This window comes from Peromyscus leucopus, chromosome 10, assembly GCF_004664715.2.
Source record: "Peromyscus leucopus breed LL Stock chromosome 10, UCI_PerLeu_2.1, whole genome shotgun sequence".
Taxonomy (NCBI): Eukaryota; Metazoa; Chordata; class Mammalia; order Rodentia; family Cricetidae; genus Peromyscus; species Peromyscus leucopus.
The window spans coordinates 74,472,343-74,489,357 of record NC_051071.1 but is presented as its reverse complement, the minus strand read 5'-3'; the positions used below and the strand labels follow the sequence as shown (position 1 = coordinate 74,489,357).

Below are 17,015 nucleotides of genomic sequence, written 5' to 3'. Positions count from 1 at the left end.
ACTTCTGTGTCTGAACTTATAAAATAAACTGAAAGTAGCAATAGTAAACACATGGATGTTTAACTATGATAATTTGGTTAATTCAAGGCTAGCAGAGAAACTGACACAGTATGCAATTAGGAACCTGGAAAGCTTTCTTACTTCTATTCCTTCATTCCTTTTCTTTTCTTTCCCTGAGCTTATCGTTCCAGCCATGAAAAATGTCAAATGTTTGATTTGAAGACTAATAAGAGTGTATGCAGATGATGAAATTGAGAACTCATTTAAACATTCTCAATAGAGTTCTGATTTCACATTCTTATTAGGCTTGAGGTTTATACATTGCTGTAGCATAAATGCAAAGCAGAAATGATTCATCAAATCCTGGCTTTGCAGGAAAGCTTTAGATTAGAAAGAAACATCTAAACATGAAGTACATCCTTCTTTCCAGAGTAGCATACAGCTCAAATCTGAACCACAGTTGTGATTGTTTGCAGCTCGCCGTTGCCTGGGATGTTATTTTAAGAAAGCAGAAGCAGCATCATTTGCACACTCCTTATAGACACACACCTTGGCTCTGGCTTTCTGGCTTTAGTGTTTCAAAAGTGAAGACAGGATGAAGAAGACCCACTTGCTTCTCTGGGGAGTCCTGGCCATTTTTTTCAAGGCTGTCCTTGTAACCGGTAGGTGGTCCCTATACAATAAAGCCAGGGATAAGGGGAATTAGAGAGCAGACTGGGTCTTAGGTCTAAAGATTTATGTTTCTGCTTTGGCTGGCTAGCTGGCCAGCTGCCTTCTAATCTTGTTATATACACAGACAATGCTTATTGTATTCTTTGTTCTTTTTTCTTCTGTTTGGCTACCTCGGTCTATCGCATAACAAAATAAATATTTTGGGGTACATACAGGTAGACACACATAAGTTTCCATGTTTAACTTTAAAAATCAATAGTCCTCTCCATGAGTCTCCTTAATTACTATTCTAAAGAAGTGAAGTAATAACTGGTAATTATGATATAGAATATATTTTTATCTTATCTCTCCAGAGAAATGGAATCAGTTTCAACAACTTCCTTATATCATAACCTTTAAAAATGTTTAGTGTTGTTCAGGATGTGTGAACTTCTGATATTTTTGTTTTTCATCTTCTGTTGTCAGGAAGATGTATCAAGGGACATATTCTGAATAGAGAAGTATATCCTTATTTCAAGACAGAAATGTAATTAAGCATAATCACTTTATATTTTATTAATAACATGAATAATACATTTTAAAAATAATATTTAAAATATAAAATACTAGTAGCAAAACATATGAGTATATAAACACTTGTGTTTTCAAACATGTTTATATATCTGTAAACATGTCTATATAAAATAAATGTAGCTATATATAAAATAGTTGTTCTCCATCTCCTGTTTTTTGAGACAGGATCTCACTATGTAGACCAGGATGGTCTCAAAGTCCAAATTCCTCTGCCTCTGCTGGGATTGCAGGCATGTGCCATCATACCTAGCCAGCTCTACCTTATTGAACTGTGTATTATGGTATTTTGGTATTATGCTAAAAGCTTTACCTTCAGTATTCCACTTAATTTTCACAATACCCTTTTCTGCATCTTTCTATTATTTCCAGCAAGTTGAAACACTTGGCACTGAGGTGAAATACCCTATCTAAGCTCGCAGTAGCAAGTGACAGGTAGACTTGGGCAATTTGACTGCATAGCCCCCATTCCTAGCTGCTGTCTTGTTTTGTTGGCACAGTGGAGCCACCTTTAGTGAACCCATTGAAGTCATATCCACAACACAGTGCTGTCTAATTCTATTAGTTTGAATGCAATTCAATTTAGCAAATACTTTATTGCACATCTATCCTGTCTCAGATGCTTTTAAATAAAATAACTTGTTAGGAAAAGGGCTTAATTTTAGGGAGAAAATGTTACAGTCTAGGTCTTGGTAAAGAGTTTTTGTACATTTTCTGGTAGATATATTAAGCTGATTATTTTTTAAAAAAATATGTGAGTAGTAATGATGGTCTCTTATGTTTCTGGAAAGGAAATAAATATGCCTTATAGAGTGTGGCTATTTTCTATTTAATACTTACTAATGAAGCAATTTTCTTGGCTGTTAATGTATATCTCTGATCAGACATTACATACTCACGTATATTTTCATTAAGAGAAGCATTTAAGAGTTATAGACACAGATGTAAGGAAGAGAACACCATTTGAATTATTTTGCCCTTTTTAGAGAATTAATAAGTGCTATATCATTATCTTAAATTGCCCCCTGACATCTCTTCTCCAGCACCATGCAGACTTATTTTTGATGGTTTATTAAGAATTTATGAATAATAGCATACTAGTACATTGTTCTTCAAACAATTAAGAATGCAATAACAGCAATCTTGGCCGGGCGGTGGTGGCGCACGCCTTTAATCCCAGCACTCGGGAGGCAGAGGCAGGAGGATCTCTGTGAGTTCAAGGCCAGCCTGGTCTCCAAAGCGAGTTCCAGGAAAGGCACAAAGCTACACAGAGAAACCCTGTCTCGAAAAACCAAAAAAAAAAAAAAAAAAAAAAAAGAATGCAATAACAGCAATCTTAAAATGTTTGAAGTAGTTATTACCATTAAGACTGAATCTCAATTAAGTTCTCTCTGCTGTCAGGAATAGTTAGGTCTCCAAGTAGAATGATCTCTGTCCTGACCCTTTAACCTTTATAGTTTGACTGTCTGTACTAATTCTTCATAAGTTTTTCAGTTGAAACTCAATGGGGGTGGATTTTAAAAGTTGCATACCTGAAGTTATAGAAAAAAGAATATTGTGCATCATTATTATTTAACTAGAACTATTAAAATAAGACTATTACTGGCTCTTAGATGATCTGGTATTGATTCAACATCATATAATTAGAATTTGTCTTTGTTTATTCTTTGCAATATTTACATCTCTTTGAGTCATGGCTCAGAGAATGAATATTGACTCTCAAAGTTAAAGCTTTAATACATACTGATATATTTACTAATTTTTCTGTATAATGATATTGTATATTAAATTGAACTCATATGTAACAATATTTTCTAAATTGTTTTTACAGCAAAACTTTGCAGACAGTGTTTTTCATTGATATCCATTCTCTCCTTTAAAAGAGTTCTTCTAAGAAATATTAATATAGCTCTTGCTACTCTGTTTGGCTGGATCTGTGTCCTGTGATTATTATTATAAAAACAATATATATAGTTTAGGAAAGTTTGGGTGGAGAACATTAAATATTACAAAATAACACAGTTTTGGGAGAAAAGATGCTTGTTCCAAACAATTTAAGGGAAAATTTTTTTTACAAAAAGAAATGAGAGTTCTGGAATGACTCAGTGTTTCCAGTTGGATTTATAAATGCTTCATATTGTTTACTTTCAAGTATTTCCTTTGATTGAGGAATAGTGTAGATTTCTGTTTTATCTTTCATCTTGGTGTTTATTATTGATTTTTACTAGGTGACATCACTAAAAAAAATTAGAAGCATTAGATAGAAATCAGAATTCTTTCAGCCTAGCTTCTTCTTCCTCTTCTTTTTTTTGGGGGGGGGGCGGTTTTGATTTTTCGAGACAGGGTTTCTTTGTGTAGTTTTGGTGCCTGTCCTGGATCTCGCTCTGTAGATCAGGCTGGCCTCCAACTCGCAGAGATCCTCCTGGCTCTTCCTTCTGAGTGCTGGGATTAAAGGTGTGTGCCACCAGTGCCCAGCTTTAGCTTCTCATTAATTTTTGCAATGAAGAAAAAGAAAATTCCTTTTAGATTGTGTTTAGACTTCCTTTGCTCTTTTAGATTTGAAAAGGAAAAAAATAGATTTGAAAAGGAAAAAAATAGATTGGAACTGATGAATAATAAAAATTAAAGTTTTTGATCCAGGTGTAGTGGCATACTCTTGTAACCTCAGCACTTCAGGTGGTAGAAGCAGGGGATGGAGAGTTCAAAACCAGCCACAGCTGCAAAGTGAGTTTCAGGCCAGCCTGGGCTGGATGAGACTTCTTATATAATATTCAGGCAAGAAAAGCAAACTAACTCATCTTAAAACACATGCACTTTTTTTTTTTTTTTGGATGGACAAAATCTCTTTATGTAATACAGACTGTCTTGGAATTTACTAGATAGCCCTGGAATTTCTCATCCTTCCTCCTGAATTTTCTAAGCACTGGGATTGTGGGCCTGCACCACAACACCCAGGACAACATAGATCTGTGTTTTCTTTTTTCATGATACATTTTACCTTTCAAACCCAAGGTGATGATGAAAGGATCATTCTTGCTGACAACAAATGCATGTGTACCCGAGTTACTTCCAGGATCATCCGGTCCACCGAGAATCCTAATGAGGACATTGTGGAGAGAAATATCCGAATTGTGTATGTGACATTCACATTTCTGCTCTTTTCTCTTATAATCAGATACTTTGTGTTATTAAGCCTTCTTTTCTTCTTAAAGGCAATCATGCAAGGTTTTCTGAGAGAGCTCCCTAGAGCGGGGGAAGGATGGTGGTGGTCTTCAAGGGGGTTGCCTGGTTTAAATGTAGTGTCTTGAATCCACTTTTGATGTGTAGCACCTTTAATGAGATCGAATTATGACTTAACTGAAGTTGAATTTTGTTAACAAGCTTGAGGGAATTTTACAGAAGTTGAGGCAGAAGTGAAGGAAACCAGAGGTTTCTACTTAGTCACCGACATGCCCGTTTATATGCACGATTTCAGTTTGAATCACCTGAGTTGTTCTTAGTCAGCTCAAGCTGCAACTTCAGGTAATGGTAAACCCTCGACTTTGTTCTCTAATTCTGGACTAGTGAGTATTTTACACTGTCTTCATAAAGCAGACTGACTAAAGCTGACAGATTGACTTTCCACTCAGACTGGATTCAGAGCTATTTATTTCATTTCACATACAGCCCAGACTTATATACTTGGTAGCACTTAATCAATAGCAAGGATACTGATAACACTTGAGAAATAAGATTTCTACTTCATCCAACCAGTGACTAATTTTCCTTGCTAAGTACTCCCACCTTAATAGTTTTATCCAATCAAAAACCTCTTGTAGGAAAAGAACATAGAAATCAATTTTAGCTATCAATGGGGAAAATATAATGTTTAAAAATTGTTTCAAAGTCTGGTTGCATCAGTTTGTAACTGTACTCTCACACATAATCAAATTATTTGTCTACTCCAAACCTAAAATTTCTTACCTTTAAATAGAAGAAAAAATGAGCCTACTTCATAGGATTATTGTTTAAAAATTGAGAATATCGATTCTTTTTAAAGCTTTTATAGTTTCTGTCACATATTTAAACAGTACTATTATTTGCTTAACTATGTGTCTATTAACATTGGGTCACTGTCCTGATTAAATGCATTTGGTGCTGTCCCCAAAATTGTTATCAATATTGTTACAAATGTGCCTTCCCTCCCGACAAAGCTTAGCATAGCTCTGAAGATTGTTCACTCTATTTACTTTGTGTTAAAAACAAACAAACAAGCAACCCCACCCAGGAATCCTGTAGTGTGTCTTTATTTCCTCACATTCACAGTGTTTTCTGTTTTTTACATCTTTTCTATTCTGTTTTTACATCTATTGGGTCCTCTGTTCAAGAGTTATTTCCGTCAGCCCTCTCAGCTTGGCTAACCCTTCTCCAGTCTGTGTGTCTTAGTTTAGCCGTTGATTCCCAGGGGAATTTTCAGAAACAGCTCCCCTTAGCAGGGAGGGGTCTTCAAGGGGGTTGCCTTGTTTAAATGTAGTGTCTTAAGTCCACTTTTGATGTGTAGCACCTTTAATGAGATTGAATCATGACTTAACTGAAGTTGAATTTTGTTAACAAGCTGAAGAAATTTTACAGAAGTCTAGGGCAGACGTTTTTGCTCAGATTTTGTCCACAGAACTCATTGAAAGTTATAGATTCTCACAGACATGCAATGAAAGGAAATTAGCCCATGACATTACACATAAACCATGTTGAAGAACCACTTACTTTTGAATCCCCAGGGGGACAATTGTTTAGGTAGCTTCCAGGATTTTTCTAATTCATCTTTTACTTGTATCATTTACTGAAATCAGATAATTTACTTACTTCAGACACTTAGCTGATGCGTACTGATGTTTGCTGTGTGTGTTTTTTAAGGATATTGCCACTGCTGTGTCGTTACGACACCATTCCCAAGCCTATTACTTACTGTAATGGGGTGGCTTTAGGAAAAGTTATGTACTTACTTTGAACCTTATTCCTGAGCTGTGAAAAAGGATAATCATGCATAGATAAGTATGTATTTGGGCCTTAGACTACATAATATAAATTTATACAAGAACAGTGTTTGCCTCACAGTAGACCCTTATAAATGTTTATTTCCCTGTCCTTCCCATCATTTAAAACCTTTTTTTGAGTTAATGAGGTGGCTCACTGCATTAAAGGTGTTTGCTGGCAAGGCTGACATCTTGGATTTGGTCTCCAGGACACTGCATGGCGGAAGGAGAGGACTGACTCCTGCAGTTACCCTCTGACCTCCACACAGGTGCTGTGGCATGAGCATGCTCACCATCAACAATACATGTAATAAATAAATGAACGCTAAAGAGCCCTTTCTAATATCATAAGAGCCTTTATAATAAAATCAAATCATAGACAAATTTATTAATTCAAAAAAATCTTTATTTAGTGAATAGCTAATGTTGAGGGTTAGTACTGGGAATACAATATAAAGTATATAAAGTAGTCCATGCTGAACTGGGAATGGTGACACACTTGAGTAGTCTCAACCTTTGGGAGATAGAGACAAAAGAATCAGGAGTTCAAGGTCATCCTTTGCTACAAAGTGAGTTTGAAGCAAACCTAAGCTATATGAAATGCCATCTCAATACTCAAACAATAAAACTACACCAAACAATCCCTCCAAAACAAGAGAATAAATGAAAACACAATAAAACCCACCCCCAAACAAAACCAGGTGAAAAACTCCTTCCTAAAAAAACCATAAAATAAAACATGCCCCCAGAGGTATTACATGAATAAGGTGCACACAGACATACATGCAAACAAAACACCTATACACACAAAATAAATGAATAAAAATTAATTTATAATTTATATATCTTTAAAAATACAGATAATATATTTTTTACCTGTTCATTCTACAAACAAAGAACACCTTCTACACTCGACACATAGCCCTATAAATTAGGAAAACAACTAGATTATAGCCAAGAAACTGATAAAGTGTAACAAATTCTTGTGAGACCTGAGTAATAGTTTACAGTTGAGTGAAGTCATAATAAGTTAAGTAGTAAATACTACTCCCTTAAGACATTATCACCAGGAACAACAATATTTGTATTTATTGTTTTACCGTTTTCTCTCTCTCCTTTTAGCGTCCCTCTGAACAACAGGGAGAATATCTCGGATCCCACCTCTCCACTGAGAACGAAATTTGTGTACCATTTGTCGGACCTGTAAGGTTTTCCTTCATACTTACATATGTTGAAGTTAATTGCTTTTAATTAATTTTATTAATAATAATATTTCTGAAAATACATTGGGATATAAGACATTGACAAATGTCTGACCTTTTGAATACATTGATGCTACGTTAATGACGAGGTACCAGAACTTCATGAAACTTGGTCATAGGAAAATAGTAGCAATAACTTTATTCCAAAGAAGAAATTATTGTTATTTATACAGAAGTGGCTGATTTACCTCCACATTTAAATAAGTAGCTTTAGGTTTTAGCATGCATGTGTTTCTTTGCAGATGACAGAATCCAATGTCAAAAACAAAAAAGGTTCCTCACTGGGCATGGTGGCGCACGCCTTAATCCTGGCACCTGGGAGGCAGAGCCAGGCAGATCTCCGAGTTCAAGGGCATCCTGGTCTACAGAGTAAATTGCAGGACAGCCAGAACTACACAGAGAAACCCTGTCTTAAAAAAACCAAACCAAAAAACACCTCCTGAAAATTCCCTCAAGAGGATGGTGCAGGATTAGGAGGATTGATGGTTCCAGGCCAGCATGAGCAATATAGTGAAACACTGTTCCCCTAAATATATCTGTCTGTACGTGTAGATCCATATATATAATATATGTATATCTACATATATAATATATATTCCTCTTGTCACTAAAACTGAATTCATTGAAACAAACCTATAGCTATGGAGAAACTAACACAGTGGAAGCTGCTGGATAGTGTGGGTAAGATGATTGTATCATCATATCATTAATTATATTGCTTACTTTCACTTACATTTGGTACAGGGACGATTAAAGAATTTTATAAAGTGTTCTGTTTTGCAGATGATTAGGTCTGGAAAGACTTATCATTTATTGTAGGTTAGAGCTACAAGAACTAACAGACGTCAGATAAACATTTATAGTGACTTGTATATTGAGATAATATTGACTGGGGGATTTCTAATACCTATGTGTTTTTCCAGCTGTAAGAAATGCGATCCTGTGGAAGTGGAGCTGGGTGATCAGGTTGTCACTGCCAGCCAGAGCACTCTCTGCAATGAAGACAGTGCTGTTCCCGAGACCTGCTACATGTACAACAGAAACAAGTGCTACACATCCATGGTCCCACTTAGGTATCGTGGTGAGACTAAAATGGTGGCCACAGCTCTGACCCCTGACTCCTGCTACCCCGACTAGTTTGAGTCACTGCTCACTCTGCAACTCTGTCTTTAGGAGCTCTCCATTTGAACCTAGAAGTTATCCTTACTGCTAATGAGTTTGAAACCAGGATTTTTTTTTTTTCTTTTTGGATGGTATAAAACTAACATTCCCTTAAAATAGTTAAAATATCAACATTGCTATCATTATTATGTAATTCCTTCTTGATTCTAAGTATTAAATCCTCATGCCTGCCTGAGGAGGTATTTGCAAGAGTTCATTTTCTAGTGTTTAAAAATGTAAACAAGGGGAGAAAGTAAAATTCCAAGAGTAAAAGTCAAGAGACATAATTCAGTTAAATCCTTTTTCTTTCTTACTTTGCCATGGAGAGCTGGAACTTCTGCACATTCTGTACTATCCTCTCTCTTAATGTCTCACTGTGTAGAGAAAACATACACATAAACGCAGGGCAATTATGTATCTTTACTAGAAGCTGTGAAGGACACATTTTGGAACTATTTACAAAACCATTTTGCTGAAAGTGATATGATTTGATGCACAAATGAAAAAAACATATTTTCATATAACACAGACTTGGCACTTGATTTTTTTTGATAAATTTTTTGTCAATCAGATTATTGTCTGAAATTCTTAGAGGAGTCTTCTGTGTTGCAGCTGAGTCTAATGAAATTTGTATTCCTAAATATGTATTCTCTAGCACAGTTTGAACAATTAAATAGATTCATAAGCATATATACACCCGTGTGAAATAATTTATTGGAACAATTTTTGCTTGTGTTTAATCTTCTTATATGTAAATTAAATATAACTTATTATTGGCGAACGGTTTGTCAGCATAATGTAGTGGTGCATTCATCACAAAGTTTATCTGAGTACATATTTGGGAAGTCTTTGTCATTTCACATTTAAAATTAGGGACAAAGGCCAGGCCCATAGCATGTAGCACCCAATGTATGGAAGCAGGAGGTGTACTCAGTGCTTGCCTACCATGTTTAAGGCCTCGAGTTTGATGTCCAGCATTGCAAACAGAAGAAAACAAATTATGCCCACTCAAAAAGACAAAACAAAACTAAAAAACAAAAAACTTTATCCAGCTTTGTCCAAGTAGAAAGCACTCACATAAATGGTAGGGCAATTTCAGAATACTAACTGGTCACACACAAAGAAACCTTATGGCAGGAAGCCATGGCCAATTGATGTATTTATCTAAGGGCACTATGGAAAGTAACTGCTGAGTCAGAAGCCAAACACGTAGGTACTTCTGACCTGGGAACAGTGGGGTGGACTTTCCAGGTCTTGGCTGTATGGTAGCTGTGTATATTAGTCTAGTAGGTAACTTTAATGGCCCAAGTTAAAATACCAACTCTTAAGTGACTGAATTAGCATCAGACAAGGTAATTCAGTTTAAGATAATTTCTTCTTTTAAAAATGGAATTCAAATTACTATCCCACAGACTTTTATGAGAATGATGATACATCCTCTATATGTATCTGTGTTTATAGTCATTTAGTGTAGCTGTCATAGTAATTAGCAATAGTTAGTCAATTACAGTTGTGACTGTTTTCTTTTGCTCATCTTTCTGTCCAGGCAGCAAACTGGTGAATAACACAGGTGTGTGTTGTGGTTCCTAACTTCAGAGTGCATGAGAATAACCCGGAGGACTCAGGAAAGTAGGTTACTAAGCTCCTCCCCTCAAAAGATGCTGATTAAGTAGTTTTGGGGGTGTGGAAGCTGGGGAAATTACAGCTCTTACAAATTCCTAAATTCTGCTGCTGCTGTGTGTGTGTGTGTGGGGGGGGGCAGTGCAACCATAGCATTAGGATTATGAGCCTATACTTCCCCCTAGTGGTTGGATTACAGAGTACAATGACTATAAATTTTTAAATATGCATTATCTCATTTAATTTTCATAGGATTATGAAGAGTTCTGTTTTCATTTTACAAAGTAGCATACCTAAAGATTTTTGACAGTTACATTTATTTATTTAGTATGAGTCCATGAAAACAAGGATATATCCACATATATATGTGTGTGCTTATGTTTCCCTTAGGATAGCTGTTGTAGTGAACAACACTATGACTGCCCCAACACCCCACCATTATGGACTGTATCCCCAAAACCATGAACCAGCTTCCTTCTTTCCTTCCTTCTTCTTTTTTTTTTCTTTGAGACAGGGTTTCTCTGTAGCTTTGGAGCCTTTCCTGGACTAGCTCTGTAGACCAGGCTGGCCTTGAACTCACAGAGATCTGCCTGGCTCTGCCTCCCGAGTGCTGGGATTAAAGGCATGTGCCACCACCGCCCAGCCAGCTTTCTTTCTAAATGGCTGTGACACTTAATACTGTCATCTTGACAGGGCCTAGATTCACTTGGGAGACAGATCTCTAGGCAGGTTTCTGAGGGAGTTCCTTATGTGGGCAGCATCATCCAATGGATTGGAATCCTAGACTGAATAAAGAGAAGAAAGCAAGCTGAGCACCAGCATTCACGGTTCTCTGCTTCCTTAATTCAGATGCAGTGTGACTTAAGCTCTTGACACCAGGCCTTCCCTGACATGAGGGATTGTGCCTTCAAAATGTGAACCAAAGAAACCGTTTTTTTTCCCCCAGAGCACCAAAAAGTAACAGATAGAGGAAAATTGGTACTGAGTAGTGAGGGTGTGGCTGTGATAAACCTGACCATATGAGCAGAGGTCTTTGGAACTGATATGCAGGAGAAATGTGGAAGAGTTTGGAACTACAGGCTAGAGAAGCCTTGAATGCTGTAAACTGAACTTAATAGATTATTCTGAGGAGAGTTGAGATCAGACTGCCAATAGAAATGTGAACCGTGTGTGCCTGTCATGAGATTTCAGAAGGGAAAGCCTCTGTTGAGAACTGGCATCAGGCTCTTCATGCTACATTCTGGAATAGAATGTGGCTGTGTTCTGCCAGAGCCCTGGGTGTTTGGGTGAGGCTGAATTAAAAACTAATAGACTAAGTTGCTCGGCAGAGGGAATTTCAAGACAGCATAGCATCCAGGCTGTGGCTTCTTACTGATTAGTCTTCTTTCTTAAAAAAATAATTAATTTTTTTTATTAAGAAATTTTCCATTCATCACGCATTATCAGCCACAGATTCCCCTCTCCTCCCTCCTCCCACCCCTGGTCCCCCCAAGTCCCCCCCACTCCCACTTCCCCCAAGGCAAGATCTCCCATGGGGAGTCAGCAGAGCCTGGCACACTCAGTTGAGGCAGGTCCAAGCCCCTCCTCCCTGCGCCAAGGCTGTGCAAAGTGTCTCACCACAGGCACCAGGCTCCAGAAAGCTGGCTCATGCACTAGGGACAGGCCCTAGTCCCACCGCCTGGGGCCCCCCCAAACAGTTCAAGCCAAACAACTTTCTCACCTCTCCAGAGTTGTCTTATCCAGTTCACTGTGAGCAAGACTATCCAGAGGAGCAGAAGGACAGGAAAAATGTGCATGTGGTCAAGGAATGGAGTGGGAGAAAGTTTATAAAGTTGTCAGCAAAAAGAGCAAAGAAAGCAGCTACAGTTGTTAAAGAGTTAGCACAACTAAGGGGTTGTGCACATTGCTCTTGTAAACAACCTAGATGCCCCTCAACTGAAGAAAGGATAAAGAAAATGAGGTACATTTACACAATGGAGTATTACTCAGCTGTACAAAACAATTTTGTCATGAAATTTGCAGGCAAATGGACACAAAGGGACAAAACTAAGGGGAGACCTCACACTTTGCACTGGGACAATAGGAAAGGTATCTTGATAGCATGGCCGCACCCCTCAAAGACTCCACATTGTGAAGTACAAACTCATTTGAAAGTAGACAGCTTCAACCTAGAATACAGCTGAAGTCTCTTCTTGAAAACACACCCTAGGTTCAGCCTCCAAGGTAGACAGAGGCCACCACAACTATAAGAGAAGGGAGTCAAACTACATCTTGAGGTGGCCACAGAACATGGCAGCATTGTTTATATGGGTATGGATCTGCAGGAAAAACAAAATGCATGAACTACAGAGTCATGGAGGCTTGCACAAGGTTTTATAAAGCTGATATGTGACATGGTTGGATTCCCTGCAAGGAGAGTCTTGGAAGCCTTTTCCTTGAGTCTGACCTAGATGCTGTGAAGGTGAGACCTAAGTCAGAATGGAGACCTCAGGATGTTGAAGATGCCAGGATCTTGGCATGTCCACTAAGGGAAACTGAATGCACAGAGTGGAGTCAGCTGGAAAAATAGTGTATATATACTGTGGGTGGTAGAGCTGTAGGAGTGGGTACTACTGGACACTGCTGAAGCCCAGATGATGCTTTTTACTTAGTAAGACCATTTAGAAATTTGTCTACATTAGGGTTATTATTGCTGTGATGAAACACCATGACTAAAAGCAACTTGGAGAGGAAAGGGTTATTTCATTCACAGTTTCATTTAATAGATCTTTGCCAACCCTACATCTGACAGAGGGCTGATCTCCAAAATATATGAAGTACTCTAGAAACTAGACATCAAAATACCAAATAATCCAATTAAAAAATGGGTTACAGATCTAAATAGAGAATTCTCAACAGAAGAATCTCAAATAGCCAAAAGACATTTAAGGAATTGCTCAACATCCTTAGTCATCAAGGAAATGCAAATCAAAATAACCGAGATACCATCTTACATCTGTCAGAATGGCTAAGATCAAAAACACTGATGAGAGCTTATGTTGGAGAGGATGTGGAGTAAGGGAAACACTCCACCATTGCCAGTGGAAGTGCAAACTTGTATGGCCACTTTGGATATCAGTATGGTGACTTAGAAAATTGGGAATCAATCTACCTTAAGACCCAATGATACCACTTGAACATACACCCAGGGGATGCTCAATCATACCACAAGGACACTTGCTCAGCAGAGTTATTTGTAATAGCCAGAACTTGGAAACAATCTAGATGCCCCTCAACCAAAGAAAAGATAAAGAAAATGAGATACATTTACACAATGGAGTATTATTACTCAGCTGTACAAAACAATGACATCATGAAATTTGCAGGCAAATGGACAGAACTAGAAAAAAAATCATACTGAGTGAGGTAACCCAGACCCAGAAAGACAAACATGGTATGTACTCACTTATAAGTGGATACTAGATATAAAGCAAAGAATAACCAGACTACAACCTACAGCTCCAGAAACTAAGTAACAAGGAGGACCCTAAGAGGGATGTATGGATCGCCCTGGGAAGGGGAAATAGATGAGATGTCCTTGGTAAACTAGGGATGAGGGGTGTAGTAGAGGGGAGAGGATGAGGGATGAGAACATGAAGGAACTGGATGGTTGAGCCGGGGGAGGGATGGAGTGGGAGAGCAATGAAAGAGATATCTTGATAGAGGGAGCCATTATGGGGTTAGGGAGAAACCTGGTGCTAGGAAATTCCCAGGAACCCACAAGGAAGACTCCAGCAAAGACTACTAGCAATTGTGGAGAGGGTGTCTGAACTGGCTTTCCTCAGTAATCAAATTGGTGTCTACCCTAATTGTGATCATAGAACCTTCATCCAGAAACTGATGGAAGCAGATGCAGAGATCCACAGCCAAGTACTGGGCTGAGCTCTGGGAGTCCAGAGAGGGAGGAGGGATTATATGAGCAAGAGGAGTCAAGATCATGATGGGAAAATCTATAGAGATAACTGAACCAAGCTTGTGGGAACTCACGAACTCTAAACCGTGTAGCACGAATCTTAAAAGTACTTCTTAATAAAATCAAACCTGAGGCCAGTTACTGGGGTGAATGCTGGAAGATCAGAGAAGCAGAACAAGCCACACCTACCTCACCTCGCCAGTTCCTCAGCTGATCCTGTTTCCTCAGACTAGAAGCCTCTGAGCTGCCATGGACTGGCCCACTAGGGACACCAGACCGTAGGAGAACCAGGGCTTGGGTAGTCAGGAAGACAAGGATTCGGCGAATGACAGACAGACAACATACTCAGAAGTGGTTTTTGAATCTGCTGCAATTTTACTTCTGCAAATCAGTAGTTTATATACAGAAAAGAAAACTGTCAAGTCATACAAGGAACAACAAGAGCTTGGCAATAATTCAATTACATCATCTTAAAAAAAAAAAACAGCAAGCACACAATTATTAATCGGTGCTAGACATATCCCTTCACCCACAAGAACTTTATGACCCACAGGGCAGTCAGTGATTTCTAAACTTAGTACAGTCCCTAGACTTGTGAAGGCTTCTTTGCGGTTGCGGCTGTGTCCTTCATCTTATCTCAGCAGCTCTCTAGTTTATTATACTCTTCTACTTTTCTGGTTCTCATGACCCACTTAGCCAATTTGGATGCTGCAGACCCTCTCTAAGTCTTTCTTCAGTTCTTCCACCACATATCTCTTCTAATATAAAACCTTTTTTACCTGTTGGAATATGGACTCTTGTACTTTTACACCTGTAAGGGGAAGGGGTTCTATTGTGGTCCTTAAGTTTCCCATGCTGAACTTCCTCAACGGAGGGGCCCACCATCTGCCTCCTATGAGATAATGTCTTCTGCCATAAATCACTTTAGTTGGGATTCCTAAAGGATTCCTAGTGGGTGAGTGTTCATTCCCTTGAAGTGCCTGAACCTTTATACTTTCTTTATCTAGCGGCTTGGGGTCGTTAAAAAATGGCTCATTCTGTTATATCTGATTAAGATCCATGCCCAGCTTCCCCTTTCCTCCATAATTCACAACCCAAGCATTCATTATTTTTGGCTGTGCTTCATAGATTAATTAGAACAGTATCAGAAAAGCAGTTATACAGAACCCACAGCCCAGGAAGCTCATGATCTGTGAAGCACATCTTCTTTGAGAAGGAGGCATAACACGGGCACTCTGCCAGGGACCTCTAGGGAGCTTAGTCCCGTGTGACACGTATCTCCCGTCTGCTATTATTGACATAATTGTTTATGTCACACGGACGACACTGGAGTTGGTGTGGCACTGAGTCCTCATCCGAATGAATCCCAGCTGAACTGCTGCTCAAAAGCCTGAAAGCTTAACCAGCTAAAAGCTTCTAGTTTCTGGTCTTCATGCCTTATATATCCTTCTGCTTTCTGCCATTACTCTCTGGGATTAAAGGCTCACTTCTTGGGATTAAAGGCATGTGTCACCATGTCTGGCTCTTTCTAATGTGGCCTTGAACTCACAGAGATCCAGAGTGATCTCTGCCTCTGGAATGCTTGGATTAAAGGTGTGAGCTACCACTGCCTAACCTCTATGTTTAATATTGTGGCTGTTCTGTCTCTGACCCCAGATAAGTTTATTAGGGTGCACAATATTTTTGGGGAACACAATACCACCACAAGACCGACATCTGTGGAGTCTGCATGTGGGAGACAGTTGTATAGCTTGATCTGTTTGAGGGGCCCCAGGCAGTGGGACCTGGTGCATGAGCTGGCTTTTTGGAGTCCATTCCCTATAGTGGGATGCCTTGCTCAGCCTTGATGCAGGGGGGGAGGGGCTTGGTTCTGCCTCTACTTAAAGTACCAGGCTTTGTTGACTCCCCATGGGAGACCTTACACTTTGGAGGAGTGGATGGGGATTGGTTTGGGGGGGGAGGGTAAGGAGGGGGAAAACAGTAGGAGGGGTGAACTGTGATTGGTATGTAAAATGAATTAAAAAAGAAAAAGGAATCCTGCCCCTCCTTGTGCGTGTTACCAGGTGCTGGGGAGGGGGTGGGGATGAAATGAGGCACAAGCAGAAGGTCTTGACTGGGGAGGGCTGGGGGTGGGGGTTATTGAGCACAACTTTATTCATTTCATATTACTTTCTGTCAGATTACAGCTCAGCTTGTCCCTCTTTTTTTTCTTTCTTTCTTTCTTTCTTTCTTTCTTTCTTTCTTTCTTTCAGGTATAAGCAAGCTTATTCTAAAATTTATGTGGAAATATCCATCACCTATAGTAACCAAAACACTCTTGACAAAGAATAAACAAGAAACACTACTTTATCCAGCATTAAAGATGACTAAGTCATGATCACCAAGACAGAGGGTTTAATATAGAACAGAGAACTTGCAAACAAATCCCCAATCCATTTTTGACCAGTACAAAAGCAATATGGGCTTCTCTTCTGCTAGCATCTTTTGCTCATTACCAGCTGATTTGTGTTTCTAAATGGCATGGACTCTACATTCAAAGAGCCAGCACAAGGTTGTTACTGAATAGGGTGAGGCAGAGAGGCAAGGAGGTGCAGGTAGAGAAAAACCAAATATTATATCCTTTGGTGAAATGGTGACTATTTCCTATCAAGTTCAGCTTCCTTTGGGGGTGCAGTTAGCTGTTGGCCTGAGTCACAGCGAAACCTTTAAGGTTTTAGGGAGCAGAAACAGACCTGTCCTTTTTAAGTCCCACATTTTTGGTTCCCT

At 38.9% G+C, this 17,015-nt stretch overlaps 1 protein-coding gene across 1 annotated transcript; it reads left to right on the top strand.

Moving 5' to 3' along the window:
* The first annotated feature begins 456 nt into the window (after positions 1 to 456).
* Jchain (joining chain of multimeric IgA and IgM) lies at positions 457 to 9,369 on the top strand. Its single transcript, XM_028890144.2, has 4 exons — positions 457 to 662; positions 4,255 to 4,375; positions 7,377 to 7,457; positions 8,440 to 9,369. The coding sequence occupies exons 1-4, from the start codon at positions 596 to 598 to the stop codon at positions 8,651 to 8,653; spliced, it is 483 nt and encodes a 160-aa protein (XP_028745977.1). The 5' UTR covers positions 457 to 595; the 3' UTR covers positions 8,654 to 9,369.
* The last annotated feature ends 7,646 nt before the right edge of the window (positions 9,370 to 17,015 follow it).

Excerpts from the sequence above, each read along its gene's own strand:
- Jchain (XM_028890144.2), top strand. The coding sequence starts at position 596 with ATGAAGAAGACCCACTTGCTTCTCTGGGGAGTCCTGGCCATTTTTTTC. Across the intron at positions 663-4,254 it reads CAAGGCTGTCCTTGTAACCG|GTGATGATGAAAGGATCATT; the intron begins GTAGGTGGTCCC and ends TTCAAACCCAAG. Across the intron at positions 7,458-8,439 it reads GTGTACCATTTGTCGGACCT|CTGTAAGAAATGCGATCCTG; the intron begins GTAAGGTTTTCC and ends GTGTTTTTCCAG.